At 50.2% G+C, this 24,348-nt stretch overlaps 8 protein-coding genes across 15 annotated transcripts; 5 read left to right on the plus strand and 3 right to left on the minus strand.

Annotated features, from left to right (window-relative positions):
- The first annotated feature begins 126 nt into the window (after window positions 1-126).
- On the plus strand, window positions 127-2,195 carry FVEG_09236 (hypothetical protein). The gene is made up of 3 exons (XM_018898212.1): window positions 127-382; window positions 433-487; window positions 538-2,195. Exons 1-3 carry the CDS (start codon window positions 258-260, stop codon window positions 2,011-2,013), a joined length of 1,656 nt encoding a protein of 551 aa, XP_018756053.1. The 5' UTR covers window positions 127-257; the 3' UTR covers window positions 2,014-2,195.
- Window positions 2,155-3,657, minus strand: FVEG_09237 (hypothetical protein). Its single transcript, XM_018898213.1, has 2 exons — window positions 3,172-3,657; window positions 2,155-3,122 (listed from the first exon to the last, which is right to left on the minus strand). Exons 1-2 carry the CDS (start codon window positions 3,563-3,565, stop codon window positions 2,431-2,433), a joined length of 1,086 nt encoding a protein of 361 aa, XP_018756054.1. The 5' UTR covers window positions 3,566-3,657; the 3' UTR covers window positions 2,155-2,430.
- A 154-nt stretch (window positions 3,658-3,811) lies between these two features.
- On the minus strand, window positions 3,812-10,316 carry FVEG_09238 (hypothetical protein). Of its 5 annotated transcripts, XM_018898215.1 has the most exons (6): window positions 9,373-10,229; window positions 8,887-9,306; window positions 7,606-8,816; window positions 6,813-7,445; window positions 6,368-6,756; window positions 3,812-6,309 (listed from the first exon to the last, which is right to left on the minus strand). In XM_018898215.1, the coding sequence occupies exons 4-6, from the start codon at window positions 6,903-6,905 to the stop codon at window positions 4,254-4,256; spliced, it is 2,538 nt and encodes an 845-aa protein (XP_018756056.1). In that variant the 5' UTR covers window positions 6,906-7,445; window positions 7,606-8,816; window positions 8,887-9,306; window positions 9,373-10,229; the 3' UTR covers window positions 3,812-4,253. The 5 variants fall into 5 exon arrangements, with proteins under 5 accessions (XP_018756056.1, XP_018756058.1, XP_018756057.1 ...); XM_018898217.1 differs by having other exon boundaries at window positions 6,813-7,019; window positions 7,606-9,306; window positions 9,373-10,316; XM_018898216.1 differs by having other exon boundaries at window positions 6,813-7,170; window positions 7,606-9,306; window positions 9,373-10,316.
- Window positions 10,317-11,114: 798 nt separating this feature from the next.
- On the plus strand, window positions 11,115-13,094 carry FVEG_09239 (hypothetical protein; the record flags this gene model as incomplete). The annotated part of the gene is made up of 3 exons (XM_018898219.1): window positions 11,115-11,181; window positions 11,239-11,806; window positions 11,864-13,094. 3 exons carry the CDS (start codon window positions 11,115-11,117, stop codon window positions 13,092-13,094), a joined length of 1,866 nt encoding a protein of 621 aa, XP_018756060.1.
- Window positions 13,095-15,056: 1,962 nt separating this feature from the next.
- Window positions 15,057-17,346, plus strand: FVEG_09240 (hypothetical protein; the record flags this gene model as incomplete). The annotated part of the gene is made up of 5 exons (XM_018898220.1): window positions 15,057-15,155; window positions 15,290-15,372; window positions 15,462-15,910; window positions 15,961-16,369; window positions 16,455-17,346. 5 exons carry the CDS (start codon window positions 15,057-15,059, stop codon window positions 17,344-17,346), a joined length of 1,932 nt encoding a protein of 643 aa, XP_018756061.1.
- A 274-nt stretch (window positions 17,347-17,620) lies between these two features.
- On the plus strand, window positions 17,621-19,079 carry FVEG_09241 (hypothetical protein; the record flags this gene model as incomplete). Its single annotated transcript, XM_018898221.1, has 2 exons — window positions 17,621-17,737; window positions 17,784-19,079. The coding sequence occupies 2 exons, from the start codon at window positions 17,621-17,623 to the stop codon at window positions 19,077-19,079; spliced, it is 1,413 nt and encodes a 470-aa protein (XP_018756062.1).
- Window positions 19,080-21,646: 2,567 nt separating this feature from the next.
- Window positions 21,647-22,993, plus strand: FVEG_09242 (glucose-fructose oxidoreductase). Of its 2 annotated transcripts, XM_018898223.1 has the most exons (3): window positions 21,647-21,817; window positions 21,885-22,864; window positions 22,932-22,991. In XM_018898223.1, exons 1-2 carry the CDS (start codon window positions 21,758-21,760, stop codon window positions 22,860-22,862), a joined length of 1,038 nt encoding a protein of 345 aa, XP_018756064.1. In that variant the 5' UTR covers window positions 21,647-21,757; the 3' UTR covers window positions 22,863-22,864; window positions 22,932-22,991. The 2 variants fall into 2 exon arrangements, with proteins under 2 accessions (XP_018756064.1, XP_018756063.1); XM_018898222.1 differs by having other exon boundaries at window positions 21,885-22,993.
- FVEG_09243 (acyl-CoA thioester hydrolase) lies at window positions 22,985-24,324 on the minus strand (the record flags this gene model as incomplete). 3 transcript variants are annotated; one of them, XM_018898224.1, is made up of 3 exons in its annotated part: window positions 23,861-24,324; window positions 23,609-23,659; window positions 22,985-23,540 (listed from the first exon to the last, which is right to left on the minus strand). In XM_018898224.1, exons 1-3 carry the CDS (start codon window positions 23,941-23,943, stop codon window positions 23,183-23,185), a joined length of 492 nt encoding a protein of 163 aa, XP_018756065.1. In that variant the 5' UTR covers window positions 23,944-24,324. The 3 variants fall into 3 exon arrangements, with proteins under 3 accessions (XP_018756065.1, XP_018756067.1, XP_018756066.1); XM_018898225.1 differs by having other exon boundaries at window positions 23,183-23,540; window positions 23,609-23,679; window positions 23,861-23,878; XM_018898226.1 differs by lacking the exon at window positions 23,861-24,324 and having other exon boundaries at window positions 22,996-23,540; window positions 23,609-23,852.
- Window positions 24,325-24,348: the final 24 nt, after the last annotated feature.

Genomic DNA, 24,348 nt, shown 5'->3' on the forward strand with positions numbered 1-24,348 from the left:
GTAGATGCCCGCGTTATTATAGCACCTTATAACCTTCGCAACCACCAACTCGAGCTGTAAGGTACTGACTGTCGCACTGCCGATAACGTCGCTGACCCTTCTCCTTATCTTGTACTTATAAAGTATCAAACCTTGTATCACCCATCAATTCTGACAAATCTGTCATCCGATCCTTTAATTTTCATCTGTCATCCGTGTCTTTCTTTTCCACATTTATCTCCAATACTTCAAAATTTACCGTTTCATCAATCGCAATCATGTCTGCAGACGCTCCCTCGGCCTCTGCGCCCTCGCAAGATGCGCCTCAACAACAACCTCGAGAACGCAAGGAGAGCTTTTCTGGAAAATCGGAAACCTCTGAGACGTCGCAAACAGCTGCTGAGTAGGATGCCAATTGCACTGAACCTATATTAGCCCTCTAACATTAATCAGGTTTATTCGATCTCAGGAAGCTCTTGAAGCTGATGCTCGCGAGGCCCTGCCTTACGTATGTTTTCACCCCTCTCCCGATCGCGGCATGCGCTGACGAATCTATAGAGCATTGATACATGCACAAAAATCCTCGGTCCTTTGCGACAAGCTGTCTTTGCCTGCTTGACTTGCAACCCCCCACCAGCGAAAGAAGGCGACGACTGGACCCCCGCTGGTGTCTGCTATGCTTGTTCCATCCAATGCCACGGCGAACACACCCTTGTCGAGATCTTCCAGAAGCGCAACTTCACGTGCGACTGCGGCACCAAGCGCATCCCATCCACAAGCCCATGTACTCTGCGCTTGAACGAGGCCACCAACACTCGAGGTGGAGTTCACTCCGAGGAGCCCGATGTGAACAACAAGTACAATCACAACTTCCGCAATAGGTTCTGCGGGTGCGAGTGCGACTATGACCCATTCCAGCAGAAGGGTACAATGTTCCAGTGTCTTGGTTTGGGAACTACTGAAACAGGAGGATGCGGCGAAGACTGGTATCATCCAGGATGTCTTGTTGGCATGGGACCGAACTGGTTCGAGAAGATGGAGAAGCCAAAGAAGGCGGCCAAGGAGAATGCTGATGAAGGCAAGCTGGCGCCCATCACTGAGGGCAATGAAGAGCAGCAGAATTCTGCCGAGAAGCCCGGAGAGACGAACCGTACCGCCCAGCCTGCTGCTGAGGAAGAGGAAGATGATGAAGACGTCCCCATGCCCCCAGGATTTCCAGAGGAAGATGCCTTCGAAGCCTTCCTATGCTACAAGTGTGTCGACGCGCATCCCTGGATCAAGCGCTACGCTGGAACTTCCGGCTTTCTTCCAGCAGTCTTCGTCAATCAAGCCGACTCCGAGACAAAAGTCGAGGCAGCCCCTGTCAAAGAGGAGTCTTCTGCTCCCACTGAGCAAGCTCCTACAGACGAGCCCGCTCAGGACTCGCGAAAGCGCAAGGCCGAAGATGATGCCGAGGAGTCTACAGAAGCTAAGCGTGTAAAGAGCGAGTCCCTACCTGAAGATGCGAAGCCCGCAGAGACAACCTCCACAGATACACTTCCATGCAAACTGAAGAATTTCCCTCCCGCCCCTCAGGGCCAGTTCTCGCTATTCATGAAGGAAGACTTCCGCGAAGCCTTCTGCCGCTGCTCATCTTGCTATCCCGACCTCAACCCTCATCCTCAGCTCCTCGAAGAGGAAGAAGTCTACGAACCACCTCTGTCCGACGATGGTTCCCAAGCAGGCGGCAATGGCGGTGGTTCTCATGGCAGTGGCAGTCTTCTTGAGCGTGGTGAGAGCGCACTCCGCAATGTCGACCGTGTACGCGCCATTGAGGGTGTCATGGCTTACAACCACCTCAAGGAACGACTCAAGCCGTTCTTCCAGCAGTTTGCTGAGAGCGGACAAGCCATTGGCGCTGAGGATATCAAAGCATACTTTGCCAAGCTGAGAGGTGATGAGCAGGGTATCCAGGAGGCGGCTGCTGGGGCCAAGGATGGTGAGGGTGGTGGTAGTGGTGATGGAGGTTCGCGAAAGGAGCAGAGTGGTTATTAAGCGTTAGAATGTGGGACATGAACATGAAATTGATGCTACAAGGGTGAGCGGGGAGTTGACCGGACTGGATACCACGGTTGGGTTGTTTGGTGTAAGAGTAGTGTACAATACAGGCGGCATACCATTATTTGATACCGGAAATGGAGATAAAAAGATAGTTCAAGATGATACTTTATACGATACTTGAACCAGTTCCTCTTTTAAGGGCCTCTATTCATCATCACGAACACTGAAGTAGGTAAGATACCTCTTCATTCTTCGTGGCCCCCGATGCTTAAGGAAGCCAAGCCATAACATGTTTCTAACACATAAAATCCATTCATTCCTATAGTACATATCCATTCATGTCTTGGGTATCGCTAAATCAAAACATTCCCATTTTTTCAAGTCGTCTCAGTGCCCTTCAAAAACTCCCGCTTACTGCCCCGTCGACCCTGTACTTGACGCCGCACTCGACGGCCGAGGCGGCAGCGCAGGTACACCAGGCGAAGCCCCGGAATCTTCCCTCTGCATCGGAATACCCCCCATCATGCCCATCCCAATGCCCATGCCCGGTAGAGGCAGCTGAGGCGGCGGACCTTGTCCATCACTATCCTCCGCCTGACTGTCCAGCTGCTCCTGCGCCGCCTTGAGATCCAGTTCATGCAGCCTTTGCTTTTCAGCAGGGTCGATAATATCATCATCGTCACTCCAGTAGGGATCATCATCGTCGAGCTCAGGCATGGCCATGCGCTTCCAGAACCGCAACTCCTGACGATGCGCCTTCTCATCAACGAGTTTGTTCCAGCGCCCTTCGTCCTCGTCGTACTTGCGCCGGTACTCGCGAAGGCTTTCGTTAGCGCGACCTGCGTGTGCTTGCATCTGCCAGATTTGTTCGCGGAGACGGGCATTCTCGTCGCGTGCGTCGGCAAGTTGCTTGCGGTAGGAGCGGTGCCAGGCTGCTACGTCGCTGACGTGCTTGGTCTTGTACTCGTGGAATTGTCGAAGGAGGTTAGCCATGGCGTTGGCGTATTGCGAGAGGAGTTTGGCATTGGCGTCACGGCTGAACTTTGCCTTTTCGAGAGATTCTGTGAGGAGCGATACGAGAGCGTCGATGTTTTGTTCTTGGCCTGGAGTAGGTTAGCTGATGGTTCAGCGAGTGTAAGATAGGAGACATACCATTTATATCATCGGCAGCATTTTCGATTACTTGTGAATTGCTGACCCCCTGCGCCCTCGCCCTGTTCCTCACTCTTCCTAAGCCATTGACAATATCCTCTGTAACTCTTCGGTTCTCTGCAAGTTGGCGGCTGAGCTCCTCAACCATACCATAGATGTAGTTAAGTTCAGCTTGGTGACCCGCAGGCGTAGGAACAGGCATTCCAGCAGCCATGTTCGTCCCATTCATACCATTCATCATAGCAATCTGCTGCTGCTGTTGTTGATACTGTTGCTGTTGCTGCTGCTGGTAGTGACGCGCCGTGGACGTTGGGGATGGCGCAGGCGCGGGAGAAGAAGGTGAGGATAGAGATGGATCGTGGGGGCTCGGGCTTGGAGGCGCTTGAAAGCTCATGTCTAGTCCACTCGGGAACCTGGGCCTCGAGCGTTTGGAGGATGGTGTTGGTTGTCTTAGCCTTGTTTGTGGATGGAGCTGGATGCTTGATTTGGTATAGCCTAGCGGTTCTCCCCCTCAGTGTTGCGACACTTCACCAGCACTCGGAGGGGCGCAAAATTATTTTGCCGACGACGGTGGACCTTGATTGACAACGATTGAAGAAAACCCCTGAAGAAAATGTTCATAGAAGGGCCCTGATAATACATGCAATGGTTTCAATGAAGCTTGCTAATTCTTTGGCGCTTCAAGAAAAATTCCAATTGATCATATCTACTGGGAATAACCTGACTTAGAGCATGGATCTTATATCCAGGAACAATCCATTCCCTGTACTATACAAAAACGGGATCACTGATACTGGCAAGCTCATTTGTTTGTCTCTTATTTTGATCATTGACTTTTTGTATCCTTTTACATTTCTCACAACTCCAGCCGGATTGAACTCAATCCGCCCCGCTAGGGTAGTTTTTATGAGAAGTCATCTAAGCGAGTGACTGCTGAGCAAGGTAGCGACTGTCACTACTATAAGAAAGGAAAGCTGTATAAAATCTCAGGTCATTTACGTCGTTTCGTCATATCGTTAAGTGCATTGCACTGATTCGTAACATGGGTCCTGTAGTCAGTCACCAAGCGCCAAATTTTTCTTTCACTCTGGAGTGTCAACCTCCATCCTGTCTTCTGAAGGCTTCGTGTCCATGATCAAGGAGTCTTCCGCCGGCTGTGAGGGCTCAAGTGTCGATGTCGATGTCATAGTTGACTCTTTCTGTTCAAAGACAGGGGGAGCAGCTGCGCTGCTGCCGCTCGTAGTAGCCCCACCGCCTCCCATACCGTTGCTTGCTGACAACCGGTACTCGCCATCAGGCTTGCGCTCAATGATACCCTCATCCAGTGCCCACTGGGCTAGAAGGCCATCGACTCCAAGCCTGCCACCTTCGCCCTTCTCCATGTGCCGACCGACATGCTCAGTCCACTCGTCCCAGGACGATGGGCCTTCGAAAATGCTCTGGCAGCCTTGCTTCGGACATGCTGAGCGCTGCGGGGGTAACCGACGCTGAACCAGGCACGACACTTGCATGTCCTTCACATGCGTATCCCACTCAGATTGCAGTTTACTATCGCCCTTAGCAATCGCTCTCTTGATCTGAAAGGGTGCATGCATGCGTCGCAAGTGTTGAGTGAACAGGTCTTTGCGATTGAACTCGTTGCCCTTGCCCTCGGCTGTGCTCTGAGGGCAGGATGAACAGCGATAGTACTGCAGACACAGATGTTGGGATGCGATATGTCGCTTCCATTCGTTCTTGGATCCAAAAGTGCTAGTACATCCAGCGAATGAAAACGCACATGGGAACGGCCTGGTATGGGCTGCGGCAATATGTTTTCTCAATGAAGATGAATCTTTGAAAGGAGCGTGACTGCAGTGGTTGCAACGCGTGTCCTGCTTAGGGAGAGACCGCCGTGGTGGCTTGGCTGCCGAGTTGGCATTGCGAAGTGTTGCTAAGGGATCTTCGTTACCATGCTCCTCAGGCTCGCCTTCAGGCCTTATTTCAGGCATCCCGTCAGGAAGAATCGTGCGCGGCCTGTTGATATTTTGGGTCTCGTCGCTGCGATGTCGAACATGGCTCAAGGCCTTCAACTGCTCAGCAGCTTCCTGCATCTCCGCAGAGTCCTCTACTTCGTCTTTGGGCTTGCCATGTCCACCTGCTGGATTCGCATACGATGAGGCTGAAGGACTCGTTTGTGGAAGATGCTCGTTTCGCTCTACGGAGTTGGGGGTTCCCCTCACGGCCGGGGAATGGAACGAGATGTCTTGACCCTCATCTCGCCGAACGCGTGCGGGCGTTCCATATGCGTGATCCCTTGCCTCCAGGAGAATTCGGCCATCTTCAACTGCTCTTGCGGAAGGCTTAATACCAGAAGAACCTACAAGTCTGTGATACAAATGAATCATGTTGTGAGAGCTTATATACCCCAAGAAACAACAAACTTTGTCGTGCTGTACCACGTTCCAGATGGAATGGGGCATGGAGATAAGGAGCATTGTGGGCGGTCCAAGGAACATGCCTTCCACGGCGATTTTATCGCCCAGAGGCGGCGTGCTTTGTAGCCATTGTGAGAAAAAGGACATATCTGGGCTAGCATCACCAACAAAGGTCGTACAAACGAGGACACGGTGCTCTTCAAACCTGAGGTCAACAACTGACTCTGGGTCAATGAGCTGTTCTTCGCGGTTCCCTTGGCCCTCTGCGTCGACTCCGTTCTGTGATTCCGAACGAGGTCTTGAGGGCATTGGCGCAAGAGCAATACTATGGCCCTTCCCAGGCGTCAGAGCCATAAAAGCCGGATGGTGAGAGGACGAATGTGTATTCGAGGTGCTGCCATTCGTTTGTCGGGGAGTCTGAACCAGTTGCTGCTGCTGCTTCAGCGATAACAGTTCCTCGTGGAGCTTCTGTGTAGTAAAGGGGCGCCCACTACTGAGCTTTTGTAAAGCCTCAACCAAATTTGACGTAAAGGAGCGTTCTGAGCTGTCTGGGCTACGGTCGGATGTGCAGGCTGCTATGGCTTGCTTAACGCCGTGACTACCAGCCATGGGGGGGTCCGGTAACGCGCATGTGTCCAGCAACAAGAGGATATCGGACTGGGCATCCTCGAACAGGCAACGGACGCCATCCCACTTGAGTTTTGCCGCATCTTCTCGTGCATTACTATGGGAAAGCTGTCAGAGGCAGGAGGAAGAGGACATTTGAGAAATGTTCGACTCACCAAGCCCAGAAAAGCTGGCCATCAGAGCTTACGTAGCCCTGGCCAGCATAGTAGATAATGAGAAGATGATTGGCTCGTGCATTCTCGAGAAAAGAAGCAATCTGAACTCCGAGCTTTATACTAGGGTTCGGTACCGTGGGAATGTGCCATCGCTCAGTTCGGTATTTGTAGTGCTTCTGGAACACTTGCTCGAGCGCAGCCAGGTCTTCGTCGACAGACTTGTCTTCTTCCCACCTTAATAGTAACACAGAAACGTCAGTGTATGGGTGACGTTCAGTCTGTCTCTGGATCAGCATAGCAGCATCCTGTAGATGGCGCGCAAAAGACTCAAAGTCATGTCTTTCGGAAAGAGGAGCTGCAGCCTCCTGAGCTGGATAATGTTGCTGAGGCTATATCCGAGCCTGGGTTAGCAAGGACACGCGGAAAGCTGGAAAACAAAGCTGACCGATTCGTGAGGGAATTGTGTTGGCGGCGGCGGCTTGCTAGGAGTCGTGTTGACCTTAGGAGCCAACTTCCGCTTTTTACTCGAAGGCTCCATCGGGCAAGGCTGTGAGTCGATGTAGATGCAGTCGTCAGCAGGTTAAGCTGGCGGAGGTCATTGATCAATCGAGGACGAATCGGCCAGGGGGTCGAGCACGAAAGTTCCTGCTACCTAGTCGTTGGTTAAGAATCAATATCGTCGCAGTTTCGGTATAATTGACGTCGAAGAGAAGTGAATAGAGACAGCGAAACAAAAATATACGGGCAGGCGAGGGAAATTGAAATCGAAATCGAAATCGAGCGATGTGCGAGCAAAGTCTCGGCTGATGAGGTCAGAAGGAGGGACAAGGTGCCTAGGCGCCAATGGCTACAGAAATGTGGAAAGTCAAGAGACCCAAAGTCGCAATGGAAGAGGTGAAAGAAGAAGAAAATGGCAGAGAGGAAACAGGTGAGGCTGGCTCGGCGAGGCTATCGTGGCCGACCTAGGCCCAGGTCATGGAAGATGGGTACAGTTGGTGCTAGGGGTTCTTCATTGGCTATTAGCCGAGCAGAAATGCCACAGAAGAGGAGAGCCCAAACTGAAAGTGGCGGCCTCCGCCTCCACTTCGTCAGCCTCTCACTCGCCAAGAGCAAGGTCAATGGAAGTCAACGTGCAACGCACCTCAGCGAGAGCTGGGTAAGATGGGGCTGTTTGTGTTTCGCCTTGTACGAACAACAAGAGCAATACTGATTGATTGTTTGTTTGATTATGTACTCACTTTTGGACAATTTCCCAGTATCAGGTTATTTCACCTTCACTTCGCTCAGTAGCAGACTCAGCTGTCTTGTCTCAGCAACTCCTGTGAGAAGATAAAAAAAAAAGTAGCTGGAACTACCATGGAGGGGTTGAGTGTTGAACTGAGGGGGTTTGACGAATGGAGCCAAAGATGGAAGGCTTCACAAAAGTTCTCAGCTGATAAAAGAAGGAGGAGGAGGTGGGAGAGAAAAAGCCTAGATCAGCATTATTTCCAGCGCCTTACCTAGATACCTTGCTTGAGCTTGAGCTGCACAAATCATCCATGGCCAGCACAGCTAAAGTTCTCACACAACTTTGAACAACTCCCCCAGCCAATCCGAGCCTCATACTCCGTCCCCTCTATTCTCACAACACGCTACAAATTCACTGAGACGCCAGGTGGGCTGCGATAAGATTGACACATTGGGGACCGGTCGAGTCAAATATGGAGTTTTTCTTTTCGTGGTGAATCATTCTCATTGAGTTGGCTTCACTCCCCAAACTCTGATAACGGCCTCTACTGGCAGTACCCTCATTACCTGGCCAACCTTACTTATCTCACCTGCGTCGAGGTACTACAATGTGTGAATTTATCCCAGTCCACCTGAACGCTAACTACGATGAGACCAAGAGCACCGAGGCTGGTCTGGGGTCTTGTCCTTTGTGGGCCGCTTATTGAGACCCTGAGATGTGTTTTGCAGTTGTAGCGTTTTAGCTCAAGCTGATCAGCTTTCAAAGTTTCAACGGCGCAAGCCCCCCTCAATCGACTACACCCAAACACTTGCTATCGTCCTCGGTTATCATTCGATTCCTACTTCAATGTCACCCGTGGCATAACCAAATCGAAAGTATTGCATCAATGAGCTCTCCGGGTGGAGAAATGGCGCACCCAACTCAACCCCCGGACGAGCCGTGTCGACTTGTCAACACGGCTGTGGACAAGCCAGCAACAGCTGCTGCGCCGTGGAGGACGAGTAGGAGAGCAGAACACGAAACAGCCGGGTCTGCAACGAATGAATGCAGCAGCTGGCGAGAGGGCCGCTCGGCAACCTTGCCCTAAGCATGCACGACGGTAACACTGATTGCAGAGAGCACAGCCTGTGTCGCCAGTCGTTGTAGACCTTGAGCTTGCTGCATTATGCTCTCTGGCACGGGGTCATGCAACCCGAAGCCTCCAGCGTAGATAGTAGATGTCTTGAAAGTCAATGGATTGGTCACTCATATATGAGGCCATTGGGCTGCATAAGTGATAAGAATCACTTGCCTCGCAGCCTAGCATCCTGAGGTACGTCTGCAGATAGCAACCACAAAAGCAGAGCCTCGGTGTGGGCAGGGCTGACGCATCGAAACAATCCTATTGTTGAGATGCAGCACCTATCCCTGTTGATTCGGCAAAACTCAACTGCTCAACTTACATGTGGAGGAGGTTCCGTCTAACTACCGTCTAAGTTTGTTAGAGAATGGCGAAGACTCCATCTATATCACTGAATGCGCGATGCATCCTTCACTTCCTTTCGAATATAATTACACCAACCGGTATATCGAAAGTGGAAGGATGCTGACAGCTTCAGTTGATACTCTGTAGGGTTCTGAAATAGACTCTGGTGGGTGTAAGTGGAGGCTTAAAGACTGGGAGGGAATACAGAGCCTGCTGCAGTAAGCGGAGACATTGCATCTCCTCATTCTACCGTAATCAGATCAGCTTGCATTCTTGACGTTCCATTCCATGTTTGGGGTTACAAATACTTACTCAAGAGACACAAGGCTAGAAGGATTTATTAATCTATTGTAAGTAACACCTCGCCAATAGGTTGACGAGTACAGTGACCGTGCATTTCATCGGACTTCGTAAGCAAAACTGTTGAGCCCCAAGGTTGATTACGAGGTTGAATCCTTAACCCTCGTATCTCAATCAGAAGATTCTCGATGAAAAGAAAGACCGCGCGTCTCGTCAAGAGCTCGTGTAAAGTAAAGATACAGCCTTGGTGCCGTGTGCCGAAGATTGGGTGTAGCGTTCAACTAATCCGTGGATTCCCGTCGAAACCCAAGAAATCCAGGGGCACCATGTAACTCGATGGAGGCAATTGTGGTTCTCTTAGGTATCGCTTGGCTCCCTCATAGAGATTTCAAGAATCGGTATCGAGAAACCCAGCATTCCCAATATGGAGACGAGATTGTTAACGTCCCTGATTCTAATAAGAAACCCTGGAGACAGTGACAACTGACAAGTGGGCGAGGCTCGGTTGCGGGAGTGTGGCGAGCACAGCCACAGCCTGGAGATCGACACAGCCAATCAGAGCTCACGAAGGACTAACATTTTCCAACTTCGGTCGTTCTATTTCCGCGACTGTAAATCCCATCCCTTCTTGTGGAAAATGCCACTGATGGGATATGGGCTTTCCGAACGGAGCTGCCCATTCTCGTTGATTCGTTTCGTAGATCAAATGCAGGCGATTCTTCTCTACAAACCACAAGCCAAGAAGATCATCGAGGCAAAAAAAAGCCAAAGCTCTTGGAACACGCCAAGAACAGTCGATGGACCTGTGAACGGGCGGGAGAGCATGGATGGTCAAAAAGAGAAGAGCCAAGCTTACACAGCCACTCTCTAGCCGTCTCGTGCCTGCGAACCACATGGAACGGACGGGATGTAGAGTTTATATGGTATCATCATTTCAGCCCAGACAACTGGATCTTATGATTTCTACGCGTACTGGCTGAGCGAGCAGAGAGCGAGAGGGATTCAGCGATCATCATCTGCATCCCCCATGTCCTCTATTAAACGTGCAGTAGCCAGGAGAAATGCCCTGTCTGTCTGTGCCCAACCACAAGACAAGCCGCTGTCAGGATGTCGAGTGGCGCGTGAGCTTCCAGGCTGGGCAGGTTCCCGTCGCCTCTGCAGTCAAAGACTCGAAATTTACAGGGGTCGAGGGGCACCATCTCGCTGTTCTCAGTAGAGGGCTTCCAAGATTCCTCCACTAACGAGCCTGGCTCCCGCGCAAATCCGGGAGGTCCGCTCACTGTTGCGTCAGGGCTTCCAGGGATGATGGATCCAAAAATGGCTGAGGTGCCCTGGGCTTCCATGAGGCGGGGCGACCTGCGTTACGTTACGTAGTGCCGACCCGGTTCTTTAGTCTTGGGTTGTTGCTCACTGCCAGCCAAGAACTGCTCTGCTGGGAACTATGACTATGACTGCCTGGGCTGCCCACAATCTGCTTACTGTACCTAGATCAATCAACAAATCTTGACGTGAGCTTTCGACTTCTCCAAAACATCAAAGATCACTCACCTTAGCCCACGCGGCGTGATCAGCTTCAACCCTCTGAACACAACCGCCCACCTGATCTCGATAAGCGACAAGAGTCAAGACCGTCTACAGCTCACCAACAGCTTTGCGCGACAGTGACACCTTTACAAACACCCAAATCGCCTGTATTTCAACTTTCTTTACTCGATTGAAGCGCAAGCCGCAACACAACTACGTCCCCTGCGCCCATGGACTCCGGCGGGGTCAGGAGAAAGGATACGACCAAAGGCCCGCCTCTTCGAGTTCTATCACTCGGTAAGCGCCCGCCAAGATGACGTCTGCTCTTTTTGATCCAATGCTAATACGCGCCAGATGGGGGAGGTGTCCGCGGTTACTCCATATTCATTATTATCCAGGAGCTTATGCACCGAACTTTTGTCGAGATCGAAGGCCGCGCTCCCAAGCGACACGAAATCCCCAAGCCATGCGATCATTTCGACCTAATCGTCGGTACTGGTACAGGCGGGCTGATTGCCTTGATGCTGGGTCGATTGCGTCTTGACCTCGAGACGTGTAAGGAGCTCTACGTTCGTCTAACGCGCATGGTTTTCCAGACCGACAAGACTATTGCGGGCATTCCCTATCGATCGACCTTGTTCAAGGCCAGCAAGCTTGAAGAGGCTATCAAGGCGGCTGTCCAAGAACACACGGTGAAGGAGAGGGAAGGCAACGATGGCTCAGATTCTCCCCTCACAAATCCTCTCAACGCTGCGATGTACTCAAGCGCCGGTGCCCCTCGCCGAAACCAGAGCAATGCAAGCACCGTTAGCTTTAGCGCTCGCAGTCCCGCCTCGCAAATGGCGTATCGACCTGCGTATAACTCGAGATACGGCGATCCAAACGCGCGCCTATACGATCATCGAGAAAACCGCACCAAAACGTGAGTCATACCTCAACTGCTTTCTACCCATGACAGCATCGCTAACTTATTTTCTAGTGCGGTGACGGCAGTGTACAAGGGTTCTCCTCGAGGCTCACCCGCAGCTCTTTTGCGGTCCTACGATTCTCGAAAAGAACCTCCTCCCGAGTTCGACTGCAAGATTTGGCAGGCTGGTCGAGCCACTTGTGCGATCGGATTGGCCTTCAAGCCCATCACCATTGGTCAATCAGTTTTTCACGATGACGGCGTCGGAACTTTCAACCCTAGTCCAGAAGCCCTGGACGAAGCTGTGGTCAACGAGTGGCCCGGTCGCGAAGTGGGTGTTTTTGTTAGCGTCGGTACTGGTAGACGGCCCAAGGGTAGCGATTCGAATTCGCAGATGTGGTATGAAGGCTTCTTGGGTGATTTTGCAGATGCGCGAAGGAAGTTGATTGCCAAGATCGAGGGTTGCGAGAAGATCCACGAGTACATGATGCGCGAGCACCTTGGAAAACGAAATGTCAGTATCGACGCCTACTACCGTCTTAATGTGGAAGTTGGTGTTGGTGAGTTTGGAATGAATGAGTGGAACCGACTGGGCGAAATCAGCACTGGTACTCGACGGTATATGTCAAGGGAGGCCGAGCAAAGGATGATTCAGGGCATCTCATCAAAGCTTGCCAAAATTCATCGAGCCAGGATCCGTCATGCACGAGCTCCGGAAGGAATCCCAGAACTTGTCAAGTCAACTTCAACCACATGGGAGATGCCTATGGCATTTGAGCTTGCAGGCGATATCCCAACTACTGTTCCACTTCCTCACAGCCCCGCGAGCCGGTCTTCGTTCGAGTCGGGGTCAGATAGTTTGCATATCCGCAACAACAACCATAACGGTTCGCCACGAAGCTCCAACGAACGAATGCACACAGAAACGTCTGTACCACATAACGTTCCCAATTCTCCTCCCCTAGGACCCCGTGGTCCTAGCGCCAGCGCTCCGACTTTACATCCAGAGGATCGTTTGGCAGTATCATCACCTACACCTGCGCAGTACCGCGAAGGTGTGACGGGCCAAGACTTGATCGCTATTGTCAGCCCAGACGAGTATCCCAGGCCACCTCCCAACATGGCCGCGCCGCCACCGACACGGATTGAACCGCCGCCGCTGCCACCCAAGACGCCTCTCCCGGAGAGCCAGCAACATCAAGGTCGAAGAGTGCCTGCGGCCGCCGCGCCTCCTTACCCGTTAGACGATGACGAGCCCCCGCCTGTGAACATGGCCCGAAAGCCCGACTACCGGGGAAGATAAGCATATTTTGATGCCGCTTCTTGACGAGGCAATCCTTGCAATTTTTCATAAAATAACGTCTCGAGCTTGACTATGAGCTCGAATCTACGAAAATCCATGAAACGAGAACTAGAACGATTATAAGACTGGCGTTGAGGGTGGAGGAACTGGGGATGATGATTCTTGTTCTTTTTGCTTCTAATTCTGCACGACTAGATACCACCTGGTTTTATTTGGATGCGAACCTTTGAATGTACTTGATGCTATGAAATTGATGGAAAGATGCTGGGATGATAGCTACTATACTGTTGGTCAAAGTGGCTGTACTTGTATAATGGAAACTAGCTTTTTATTCATAACGGCTGCCTATTCTCTTCGGAGATATGAAAGTTAAATTAAAATGGCAAATGGGGATCTATTGGAATTATGTTGTCTCATGGTTGGATTAGCTGGGCTTCGGAGGATTTGAAGGCTCTAGGATCGCGGGTAAGCAGATCTTCGATATGACGGGGCTCGCGGTAGCATCCGGCCCCCCACTGATTGTTCCCTGCCGAGGCCTAGGCCTTGATAGATCGTACGGTAAGTAAGAAAGCCGTAAAGAACCCCTGTTTGCCTCTGGTCTACGACGAACATGCGACGAATATTCCTTCGAGGGATGTCGTAGGATTCTTATACACCCTCCTCAGATGTAATGCACGGTTCGCTCTTTTCGTTATCAGCAGCTGTCAACTGAGACAATGGACTGATCGAGAGTCTTGCCACGAGGCAGCTGAAAGCCTGGAAGCTCGCCTTGGAGCTAAAAATGAGAATCCATTCCCCCGTCCGTCGGTATTCGCGACTATACTTGACCGTTTTGGGATAGCTTCACAATTTAACCTTCGATTCATGTTTGAGCCCGTCGTCTTTAATTGGAGAGTTTGTAGCAAACGTTTCTGGCTAGGGCGTGTTAATCCAAGTTCGAGACTCGGTGCGATTAGCCATCTCCAAGACAAGAGGTGCATAACAGTATCAGAATTGCTGTGTTCTCTCTCTCTCTCTTCCAAGCAACTTCTTCTCTCTGTTGCATCACATCCGCTAGAAGGGAGGGAAGAAGAAAAAGCAAGCAAGCGAATCGTCACTGTGATCGGCACCCACGGAAAGACACGCGGGCCTTGGTTAGACATTTCTTTGTTCTGGTATTGCTTGGCATATTGTCAAACGCCTCTGAAGATTTGAGAGTTTCTGTCATCTTCAACGACGGGGAGAAAACAAAACAAAACAGGTGCTTTTCTTTTCGATACTGTACTGGGGGTGACATTGCATCGATATTGGATCCTTCTATCTACAACCCGCGTATTCCCAAGGAAGAGAAGACAGGACAAGAAAAGAGGCGAGAGGAAGAGACTCCCTGCATCCGCGGAACTGTGCACCAGAGACACGCATACTGCGCTGCAACCAGATAATCCCTCCCTGGACCAGCACCAGGCCTTGGAAGAGCCTACAGCCGCACGTTGCCGCGTTTGGTCACAGGCTCGGCCTCGCGCTTCAAATTGACATCAGATATATTCCCATCTGCTCTTCTTCTCTCTTGGCTCTGTCTCTGTTCCTCTCTGAGGAACAAACATGGCTCTTAACTGAACCCCTACAACATCAGGGCATTTCAGTCATTAAGCCCAAAAAAAAAGAAAAAAGACACGCCCATCTTTCTTTTTCTCTCCCTGCAGTTTGCAACACACAAACTTGCATCTTCGATTTAACTAACTGGAACCAACAACCACCCGCCGCTGACCCCTGGCCTGTCGTTGAACCAACAACCTCAGTCAGTGTCTCTGACCGGTTCTCCTTTGGGAGCGCTGAGCCAATCAGTCGCTTGAGCGACGTCAAGGGGACACCGAATATTACCGCCTAACACTCTCGATCTGATCATTTTTTGGGGTATTGCAAAAGCGAGAGGAGTACTCCGTAAATAAAAAGGGAATCGCTAAAGTTGTTGGTGGAACGACGATGCCGGTACTTGGAGCCACGCCGATGCAAGTCGCACCTCGACAACGAGCTCCGCGACAAACGTCATCGTGCCTTGAATGCCGTCGTCGCAAGCAAAAGGTGAGTTTTATTATACATCGAGGACTTCTCAATTGAATTGGGACATCTTTGGTCTTTTCAGCCTAACTATTTGCCACTTTCATGTTAACCAATCCTGTACCTATGCCCGGACAAAACCCGACTAATATGCGTAGTGCTCTCAAAGTCAACCATGTACAAATTGCTTTCGTCGGTTTCCCTCACCAGAATGTATATATGAAGTCAAGTCTTCCAAAAGGTCGGTGTAGCTGTACTACCGTGAATGAACCCTTCGTCACTGCCCTTCCTGGATATCTCGTCTACAGTACAGCGACTAACATGCTCTAGACATCACCCAATAGCTTCACGGCCTAAACCACCTCTAGTGGTAGATGTACGAGAAGGTCCTTACTCACATCTCAACCCTGCGACTATCCAAGACGCTCTCTATTATCTCGAGGACGAAAGATCACCAACTTCTTCGGTAACTAGTCCCAGCTCATCCGTTGCCACTTCAGCTACACAACCACGAACCGATCTATGGTTACCTTACAAGATTCATTCATCACCAAATGGTGACGACGACGACACGATACGTCAGTCAGTCTGGACCATCACGGCAAAGAGCACCGCAACAGCCAAACTCAATTATTCCAAGGAACGTGTCACAGAGATCCTAGAGTCTCAAGATTACGATGAGCGGTACAATATCATCCCGCCAGTTGATGGCTCTGCAGTACAGCTAGAGTATCTTCCCATGAAACCTACCAAGTTAAACAAGGAGTTAGTACGCATTCGTAAGTTGTGTTTGTCATTTCTGTCTACTTGTCACTAATGCGTGGTCTAGACTTACAATTACTCTCACGCTTCAAATGTGCAGTAGATGGTAATCCAGATCCTGCGAACGAGTTCATGAACTTCTGGATTCCCTGCACTTTGCAAGATCCCCTCCTTCTCCAAATCGTCTTGTTCACATCATCATGCTGGCTGTCCGAAACCCGTCATTTTTCCAAGGCTTTACAATATGCACACAAGCATCAGGTTTATCGAATGCTGAATTCTCAGCTCACGGATCAGCAAGCACAAACGAGCGATACTTTAGTCCTTGGTGTTGTCCAGATGATTGCTGATTCTTGGTACTGGGGTGCTACACATGATCTAAAAGCACACCTTAGTGGTCTTCGGGGGATGATCAACCTGAGAGGTGGGCTGTCTCAGCTCGGTTTGCGTGGTTATCTGGCCAAGATGGTCCTCATGTAAGTTGTTGTACAGCAGTTGCCAAGACAATGCTGCAGCTGCGGTGTCTTGATCTCCGTCGTACAAGAATTTGACGTGGTACAGTCACGACATCGTCATGGCGCTCGCACATGAGATCAAGCCCTCCATGTATGGACATCCCGGCTTCGAGTTCCGAGATTCACGACCTATGCCCTTCAACACGGCCTTCAACACCCCTTTTATCAGCAATTGGCAATCTTTCAAAGAATGCTCAAATTCTCTACAATTACACCCAAGTACTGCTCAAATACTCGACGACATGAGGGGCTTGTTCTCAGCCATTCTAGCTTTACCCAGAAACCCGAGGTCTGAGCACGTCCAAAGAGTTCTCTCAACGGCTCAGTGGTTTCACGAGAGGATCCTGAATTTACCAGAAGACACCCCAGCTCTTCAATCTCCAAGACCTTCCCATTCATCTCGAGCAAGCTCTGTCGAGAGCCCAGGCAGTTCTGCGGGATCACTTAGAACTGACAAGTCTTCATCGCCCTCCCTACTTCCAGACATCATGTATCGCGTCATCCGCAGAGTGGCCTTGATCTATTACAAAGCAATCCTTAATCGCTCCCCAATCAGTTCTGCCTGTTCTGAAGAAGACATTGAAGTTCTTTGGCTATCGATCTGGAAGTCCGGTCTGGCAACTTGGAAATCAGTTCTCGGTATCTTCGCATGGGTCCTGATTGCCCTCGTGACAAATTGTCACAAGATTCGCCCTGGCCGTCTCATCAAGACCTTGACCATGTCTACAATGATGTCCATCGGGATGGAGAACTGGGACGTCTTTAATCACATAGCGAAGACTTCCTTTAGATTACAAAGATGGCTCGCAGGAGGGCGCGATGATACTAATGACCTTATGGGAGGAGAGAAAGTGGTGGACAAATATGGCTTTGGGATGATAGACGCATTACCGCCTGTCGATATACCAGCTGATGTGGAATCATCAGAAGATATTTAAACATGCAGACCTCGGCTCTGCAGAGTACCAAGTTCCGTCTTCAGTCACATGCATATACGAGCAATGAATGGTCTCTGAACGCGGAGATCATATCCGTTTAGATGTTCAATGACGACATGTCTCAACTGTGAGTATTTGTAAAACCATAAAAATTGTCAAATACTCGCTTTCCCCTCTATCTATGTACAGGCTGATGCTCCCTCATGCCGCTTCTGATCACTTGAAAAGGGCAGTCCATATTGCACGGCACCGAATCTGGGCATCACGTGGTACAATGTACGATTTCACTCCGCTTCGAGACAACATACCGAATGGCAATATTCTCTTGCCTGGAGACGATGGCTACGAGGTAGTGTTGCAAAGATGGAGCGCGGCTTGCGTCAAGAGAGCAGTATGTCGAACGCAACGACTTCCCTCACGAGACTCACATAGCATAGGCAGCTATCGTCTTACCGACTGACTCACAAGAGGTGTCCACGGCGGTCAAATTCGCAGTTTCGAATCAAATACCAATGACCGTATGCGGTGGTGGCCACTCATCCAGCGGTGCCTCGTCAAGCGAGGGCATGATCATTGACCTAAGAAAGATGCGAAAGGTCAAAGTCAACGCTGAAGCTATGACTGTCGCGTTCGAAGGGGGGTGTCTATGGGAAGACGTTGATACAGCCCTTGAGCGACATGGTCTGGCGACAGTCGGAGGTGTCGTCAATCACACAGGGGTTGGAGGACTTACACTCGGTGGAGGCCATGGTTTTCTCACACCTCGACACGGTCTTACCATAGACAACTTGTTGAAGGTGGAAGTTGTTCTTGCAGATGGGACGATAGTCGAAGCGTCTGAAGACGCAAACCAGGATCTGTTCTGGGCTATTCGAGGCGCTGGTGCGCAATTCGGAGTCGCAACTCGCTTCGTATCTCGAGCTCATCGACAAGACAAGGTCTGGAGTGGAAATTTGGCGTATTCAGCTGATAAGCTACGTGACTTGCTGCACTTTGCGAATGCGTTATATGAAAGACCCAACTCAGAGGGGCATTGCTTCGCATTGGGTATTGGCTTTGGGCCTGATGAGACGAGCCGTGTCGTGTCTGCTATTCCTCTGTTTCACGGCTCAGAGGCAGATGCCAAGCGATATTTCTCTGGCCTCCTCGAGATAGAAGCAATCGCTAACGATACGGAGATGATGGCGACGGCGAAGACGAACACGCTCCTCAACTCCGTCATGGACCACGGCATTCGACGACTCATGGGCTCAGGCAACATCACAATGCCTCTGGATATTGAACCAATGCTACAAACAGCCGAAACATTCTGGAAATTCTGTGAATCACACAATGGGATGGGCAAGTCTGTCTTAGCTATTGAGTTCTTCCCAACGGACAAGATTCGAAAAGTCCTCCAGGATGCAACAGCCTACGCCAATCGAGGCGACTACTACGACGCCATGACTTCATTTGCATGGGAGAACCCAGCCTACGATGCAGAGATACGGCTGTTTAACAGGAATCTGTGTAAGAGGATCCGGGAGACGAATGGGTATTCAGCTACGGCGGGTGGACACTGGAGTAAGGGGCCTGTGGGAGTGTATATCAACATTGAGACTGATAGTATATCACCCAAGGATGCTTGGGGGGTGAATCTGCCTAGGTTGAGGGAGTTGAAGAGGAAGTATGATCCGAATAATGTGTTTAATAAGTGGCATGGTATTGCTGAGGATACAGCCGGGACGGTGTAATGAGATTGTAGAGATGTTATTCGAGATATCATGATTCACGAAATGAAATCACCATTACCAACAGTTTCTGCTTGAGAATTTTTCATGAAAGCTGGAATACAAACCGGATTGCATTCCCTCAAGATTTATTTACAGATCGTTTGTTAAACACCTCATGCATGGGCACGCACGATTCCGAAGTTTTGGTTGATTCGTTGTCGTTATCTACTGAGTAGCATGCCACGATTTCTGTCTGTACATCAAAGATATAATTGACATTATATCTGAACTTGTCTAGTATCGTTCTACTTGAGTTGTATACACCAGGAGGCCTCATGGTTGAACATGGCGTCTCCAGAAAGCTTACCCTAGGCCTTCTTCACCCGTCATTTGGAAGATGAGCAGTTCGTTCGCTCCCTCTCGCAGCATATTCGTACTATGAACAAAACAAGAGGAAAGAAAAAGTACTTTGATTCATAATCATTTCGACAGATCTCAGTTTATTAATCGGAAAACATACAAAGATTCCGAATTCCATTACAGTACAGGGTAAGTTCTGAGACACAACGATACGATAATGACACCACCCATGGTGATTGTAAGACAAGGGATGACAGAGAGAACGCGAGGCAACTGCCTTCCACATCAGCTGTTTCAAACTGAGGACGCCTCACTACCTGCGCTGCGGAATAGAATCTTCGTTGGACCCAACCGAACGCCCTGCACCGGGCGGCAGCTTGATAGAGTCCGAAAGTCTCAGGCCTGAAGCGCACCAACCAATAACCAACATAAGCGAAGTGAAGTGAAGTGAAGCAAGCCTGAAGGGATTAGGTAGGTATAACTGAGTTTCGGCTACGACTTGGAATTTCAGGAATCACTCAGTCACGTTGGTGGTGATGGGGGTAACCTTGCTTGGCGACCATCGAGAAGCGGGAGACGAGACGGCATGCCAGTTCTAGCACCGTACATACAGTACCTACCATGGGATGGGCATGTCGATGATGCCAGTGACGCTAGCGAGTGCGTTCCTGGGCCCGAGTTCCGGAGATAGGAGGGTTTCAAGGTTTAGTTAGGTCAATGGCACTAATGAGCGACATACATTTGAGTATGGCGCGACAAAACGTATGTACGGAAGATGCCGCACAAGTTTACGATATGTCATATCTGTCTGTGAGCTTGGCTTGCTTGTCTGGAACAAGAGAGACGCTCTAGGCGATGGGAAAATGCTCAAGGTTGATGTTTTGTGGGGGTTCGTTGAGCAATGCAGAGGGAGGGAGGGATCTACAGGGGATCTGGTGGAGGTTGAATGTAACGGTATCGCGATGTTGAAAATGCTAGAATGCCTGCGGAAGCGGAATTCCTTGGCTTACAAGTGGTGTCATGGGCGTTGTTTGAAGGTTTAGCTATTGATCCAAGGTGTAGGGAGATGGGATGATGAGGCTCACCGTATACCGAGCCCTAGAAGAAAAAAGCAAAGGGATGAACAGGTACGAAGCAACATGCCACTGATAAGTCGAAGTTTATTAATGCACTGGCTGCATCAATCATATCGCATCCATCTCATCACGCACATGTACTACTGCCTGTAGGTGTAATTGTAGGTAGGCTGTAGCTAGATACCTAAGCAGGCTAAGCTACCTAGTAGGTACCTAGCTGTAGCCCGCAAGGTAAGCCTGGTAAGCTATCCGTAGTGTATGTAGTGTAGCGGATACAGTTGCATGTTACGGTTGTAGTCGATTAGTTAGCTGACAGCCACATAGGCTCTGCGGAGTGAGATCCGCGGCACAGAAGAAGCCAACGGTTGCGACGGTTATACATACCCGATCAGTACAAGTGCGTCGCGGTAGTTGAGCAGGGTCCTCTTCTCTATCTTGTTCTTATTTTATTGTGTTTCATGGCAGTTGGAGCCAATAATCACTGACAGTGACAGAGGAGATTGCAGACGCGACCGATGCATGCACACGCCCTGCCACACCTCGACTGCTTTGGGTAGTTGTAGCAGGGTTGGATTTTCAGCTTCTCTCATGCGTCTTTTCCCCTTCTATGCCTGTTGGCTTGGCACGGTAATACTGATACGTACGTACCGTCAATTCAGTTCAAACTCAACTCACTCAGACTTGGTGGAGAAGAGTCGGGGGTGGAGTTGCATCGCATACAGTGAGTTACAGTACACCGAAAGTGTCCGACGGAATATTTATATTCAGTGACGTCAGGGGTCTGTAGCAGCGGTGAAGGATGCGATCCATGGATGTTACCATGATGCACTGGATCTTTCTTTGGTGGTGAGTTATTTCCGTTGGTGCTTTGGACTAGTAACGGTTTCAAGAAGCACAGGGCATTTAAAATAGACAGGGGAGATGGTAACCTCACTTGTATATCATGATGACAATATTAGGCCTTGGAGTTGAAGAGATTTCAACTATACCACGTACATAGACAATTGTATGCTGAACTGAATATGCACATTGGCCAACATCCATGATTGACAAATCTCTACGTAGACGAAACAGAACAAGGTGGAATCGACAGTGGGGGTTCCATGATGGAGGGGAAACCCCGCCCTCCAACAAGACATCATAACTCTTGTTCTCTCTATTCTCCCAAGAGAACTGCCGACATATGGTAGCAACTCATTACCCCAAAGATAACAAACAACTACCTCAAAATAGCTCTGCCTACAGTACAGTGCAGCATCAACAATGGCTCCCATCGGCGTAGCATTGATCGGCGGAGGCTTGTTCGCTAAACAGGCACACATGGTGCGAAACCCCCAATACAACCGCCCAATTACGTATGCAGAATGAATGCTGAACAGAAGCCCGGCAGCCTGCTATCATGAAGGCAGATAATCTCGCCCTCAAGGCCATCTACTCCCGTTCTCTCAAGTCGGCCAAGGAGACGGCTGCCCTGAACACCCGCTCCGGCCAAGACCCGGACTTGTACTCGGCCGATTCGGGATCCGGCAAGTCTTTTGACGACCTTCTTGCTCGTGAAGACATTGAAGCCGTCATCATCGCATTGCCCATCCCGAGCCAGCCCGAGCACATCAGAGCTGCTCTTGCTGCTGGCAAGCATGTCCTTGCCGAGAAGCCGCTTGCGCCCACCGTAGCTGATGGCAAGAAGTTGATCGAGTACTACCGTAGTCTGGGAGACAAAGCTACCTTCTCGATTGCAGAGAACTTTCGGTACAAGCCATCGTTCGACTATGCCGCTGCGGAGGCCTCCAAGCTCGGAAAGCTGCAGCACTTCAGTGTACGTGTGTTCTTCTACATGAGCGAGGATTCTCAATGGTACGGCACCGCTTGGCGCGCAAAGCCCGAGTTTCAGGGTGGTTTCCTGCTCGACGGCGGAGTGCACTTCTCTGCAGCGACACGACAGCTCCTCACAGATCCAGCAGTCGATGTGACAGCCTTCACGACTCAGACACAACCTCACCTGGCACCAATCGACACCGTGAACGCGGTGGTCCGACTCAAGAGCGGTGTAAGTGGCACGTACCAGCAGTCCTGCGGCTCCAAGATGAGCACCTCAGTATTCCAATTCGGCTACGAGAAGGGCTCTGTGGTGGTCGACGGAGATAAGGTGACCGTTACGCCGTGGGATGGTGAGCCTGCTGTCAAAGAGTTTGAGAGGACGAGCGGTGTGACGGAGGAGGTTGAGGCGTGGTCGAAGGCGTTGGCTGAGGGAAGGCCGGATAAAAGGCAGAGCGTCGAGGAGGCGTTGGCGGATCTCGAGTTTTTGGAGTTGATGTTTGAGAGTGGCCTCAATGGAGGGCAGGCTAAGAAGTATGAATGTCAGTTGTGAAGGTGAGATTTTGGTGCAATTAACAAGTCGGTGTGTAAGTCATTGAACATAGTAGTAATATTGTGCCAGGAATATGAACAGGCATCATATACAGCAGCTAATAGTAATACAAACGAAACATTAGCCGAATAATGTGACTAAATTTTACTGGTTTCACAAGCCAGGTTTATGACTTTCTGAATTCGCAGTACTGAGCCTCTTGGCCTCGACGATCCTGGCCTGTGGTAGGTATACTAACTGGCAGGCGAATAGCACTAATCATTAATTGTTTATCACAGTGGCTCATGTAAGCCATTCATATCCAATGCTTCCATATATCCTTAAAGCTTAGCCTTTGCTTTAATTGCATCGTCATCAACGACCAGCTCCTGCAGCTTCTCACGAAGCGTTGAGGCCATACCATCCTTTAGCGGTCTATTCGTCTCACGATCAACATACACCTGTATAAACTCCCCTACCGCCTTCACCTCATCCTTGCCCTTCTCAAAGAGCGCCGTCTCGTACGTGACGCTAGATTTACCTAGCTTGTTGACACGTAGGGCAAGCTCCGCGACAGCAGGGTACGCGATAGACGAAAAATAGTCAGTGTGGGTGTGCACGCACATGCCAAACTGTGGTGCTGTAGGAGGATGGAGACCACAATTCTCAATGAGGTATGCGTTGATGATAGAGTCGAATCTGAGAATTGAGGGTTACTCGCTGGATCTTGAGATCGTAGAGAGATCGTCACTTTTGATCATACTTACAAAAAATTGTAAACGGAATTGTTCATGTGGTCGTACATATCATTGTCGTTCCTATTAACAAGGGAGTCAGTCTATCGAAGCGATAAATCATATCCCTTGTACACGTGAGAGATGTCACTGTGACAGTTGACGCATTCCGCAGTTCGCAAAGATAAGGTAGGGAAGGGTCAAAGGATGAGCGATGGTAATAATCCGGAGCAAAGGATACGGCTTTAGCTACTAAGTTAAAGCATCAATGAGGCGTGAACTCACCATCGCGTGCGGTAGTCAAGGAAGAAACGATAGTCTTCTCTCTTGCGGGTCTTGAGCTCCGCAGGTGAAGCCTTGTTACCCATTCCGCGGTTCGATTCTCTGGGGTAAGTTAATGGATCCGTAGCGTTCTCGACCGTGGCTTTTTGCTTATGCCCTTTTCACTTTACGAAGGACTTGTTTTGTGGTAGTAAACAACTGGTAGCGCCGTCTGCGTGGGTAGAGAGGCGTAAAGTCTATTGGGCGAATTGCCAAGAAAACAAAACAGACCAAGCAAGAAATGCGACCGAGGTCAATGAGTCTAGACTGAAGGGACTGAGACTGATGATTTGATCCTTCGACAGTTGCGCGCGATGTGAAATAGTTATGGGGTAGCCTTGTTGTCTGGACCTCTTATGTCTCCGATGGTGTTTATGTTGTGTCGATGAGGAAACAGCCCCAGTGTTCAGAGAATCGGGAGCCAAGGGGCAAGATCTCAATATCACGATGGA

This window comes from Fusarium verticillioides, chromosome 5, assembly GCF_000149555.1.
Source record: "Fusarium verticillioides 7600 chromosome 5, whole genome shotgun sequence".
Taxonomy (NCBI): Eukaryota; Fungi; Ascomycota; class Sordariomycetes; order Hypocreales; family Nectriaceae; genus Fusarium; species Fusarium verticillioides.

What these genes read in the sequence shown, in the direction of transcription:
- FVEG_09236 (XM_018898212.1), top strand. Translation starts at nt 258, where the DNA reads ATGTCTGCAGACGCTCCCTCGGCCTCTGCGCCCTCGCAAGATGCGCCT. An exon ending in ACGTCGCAAACAGCTGCTGA is followed by an intron (nt 383 to 432) that starts GTAGGATGCCAA and finishes AACATTAATCAG; the next exon opens with GTTTATTCGATCTCAGGAAG. An exon ending in CTCGCGAGGCCCTGCCTTAC is followed by an intron (nt 488 to 537) that starts GTATGTTTTCAC and finishes ACGAATCTATAG; the next exon opens with AGCATTGATACATGCACAAA.
- FVEG_09237 (XM_018898213.1), bottom strand. Translation starts at nt 3,565, where the DNA reads ATGAGCTTTCAAGCGCCTCCAAGCCCGAGCCCCCACGATCCATCTCTA. An exon ending in TGCTGCCGATGATATAAATG is followed by an intron (nt 3,123 to 3,171) that starts GTATGTCTCCTA and finishes AACCTACTCCAG; the next exon opens with GCCAAGAACAAAACATCGAC.
- FVEG_09238 (XM_018898217.1), bottom strand. Translation starts at nt 6,905, where the DNA reads ATGGAGCCTTCGAGTAAAAAGCGGAAGTTGGCTCCTAAGGTCAACACG. An exon ending in CACAATTCCCTCACGAATCG is followed by an intron (nt 6,757 to 6,812) that starts GTCAGCTTTGTT and finishes GCTCGGATATAG; the next exon opens with CCTCAGCAACATTATCCAGC. An exon ending in GGCCAGCTTTTCTGGGCTTG is followed by an intron (nt 6,310 to 6,367) that starts GTGAGTCGAACA and finishes GCTTTCCCATAG; the next exon opens with TAATGCACGAGAAGATGCGG.
- FVEG_09242 (XM_018898222.1), top strand. Translation starts at nt 21,758, where the DNA reads ATGGCTCCCATCGGCGTAGCATTGATCGGCGGAGGCTTGTTCGCTAAA. An exon ending in TCGCTAAACAGGCACACATG is followed by an intron (nt 21,818 to 21,884) that starts GTGCGAAACCCC and finishes GAAGCCCGGCAG; the next exon opens with CCTGCTATCATGAAGGCAGA.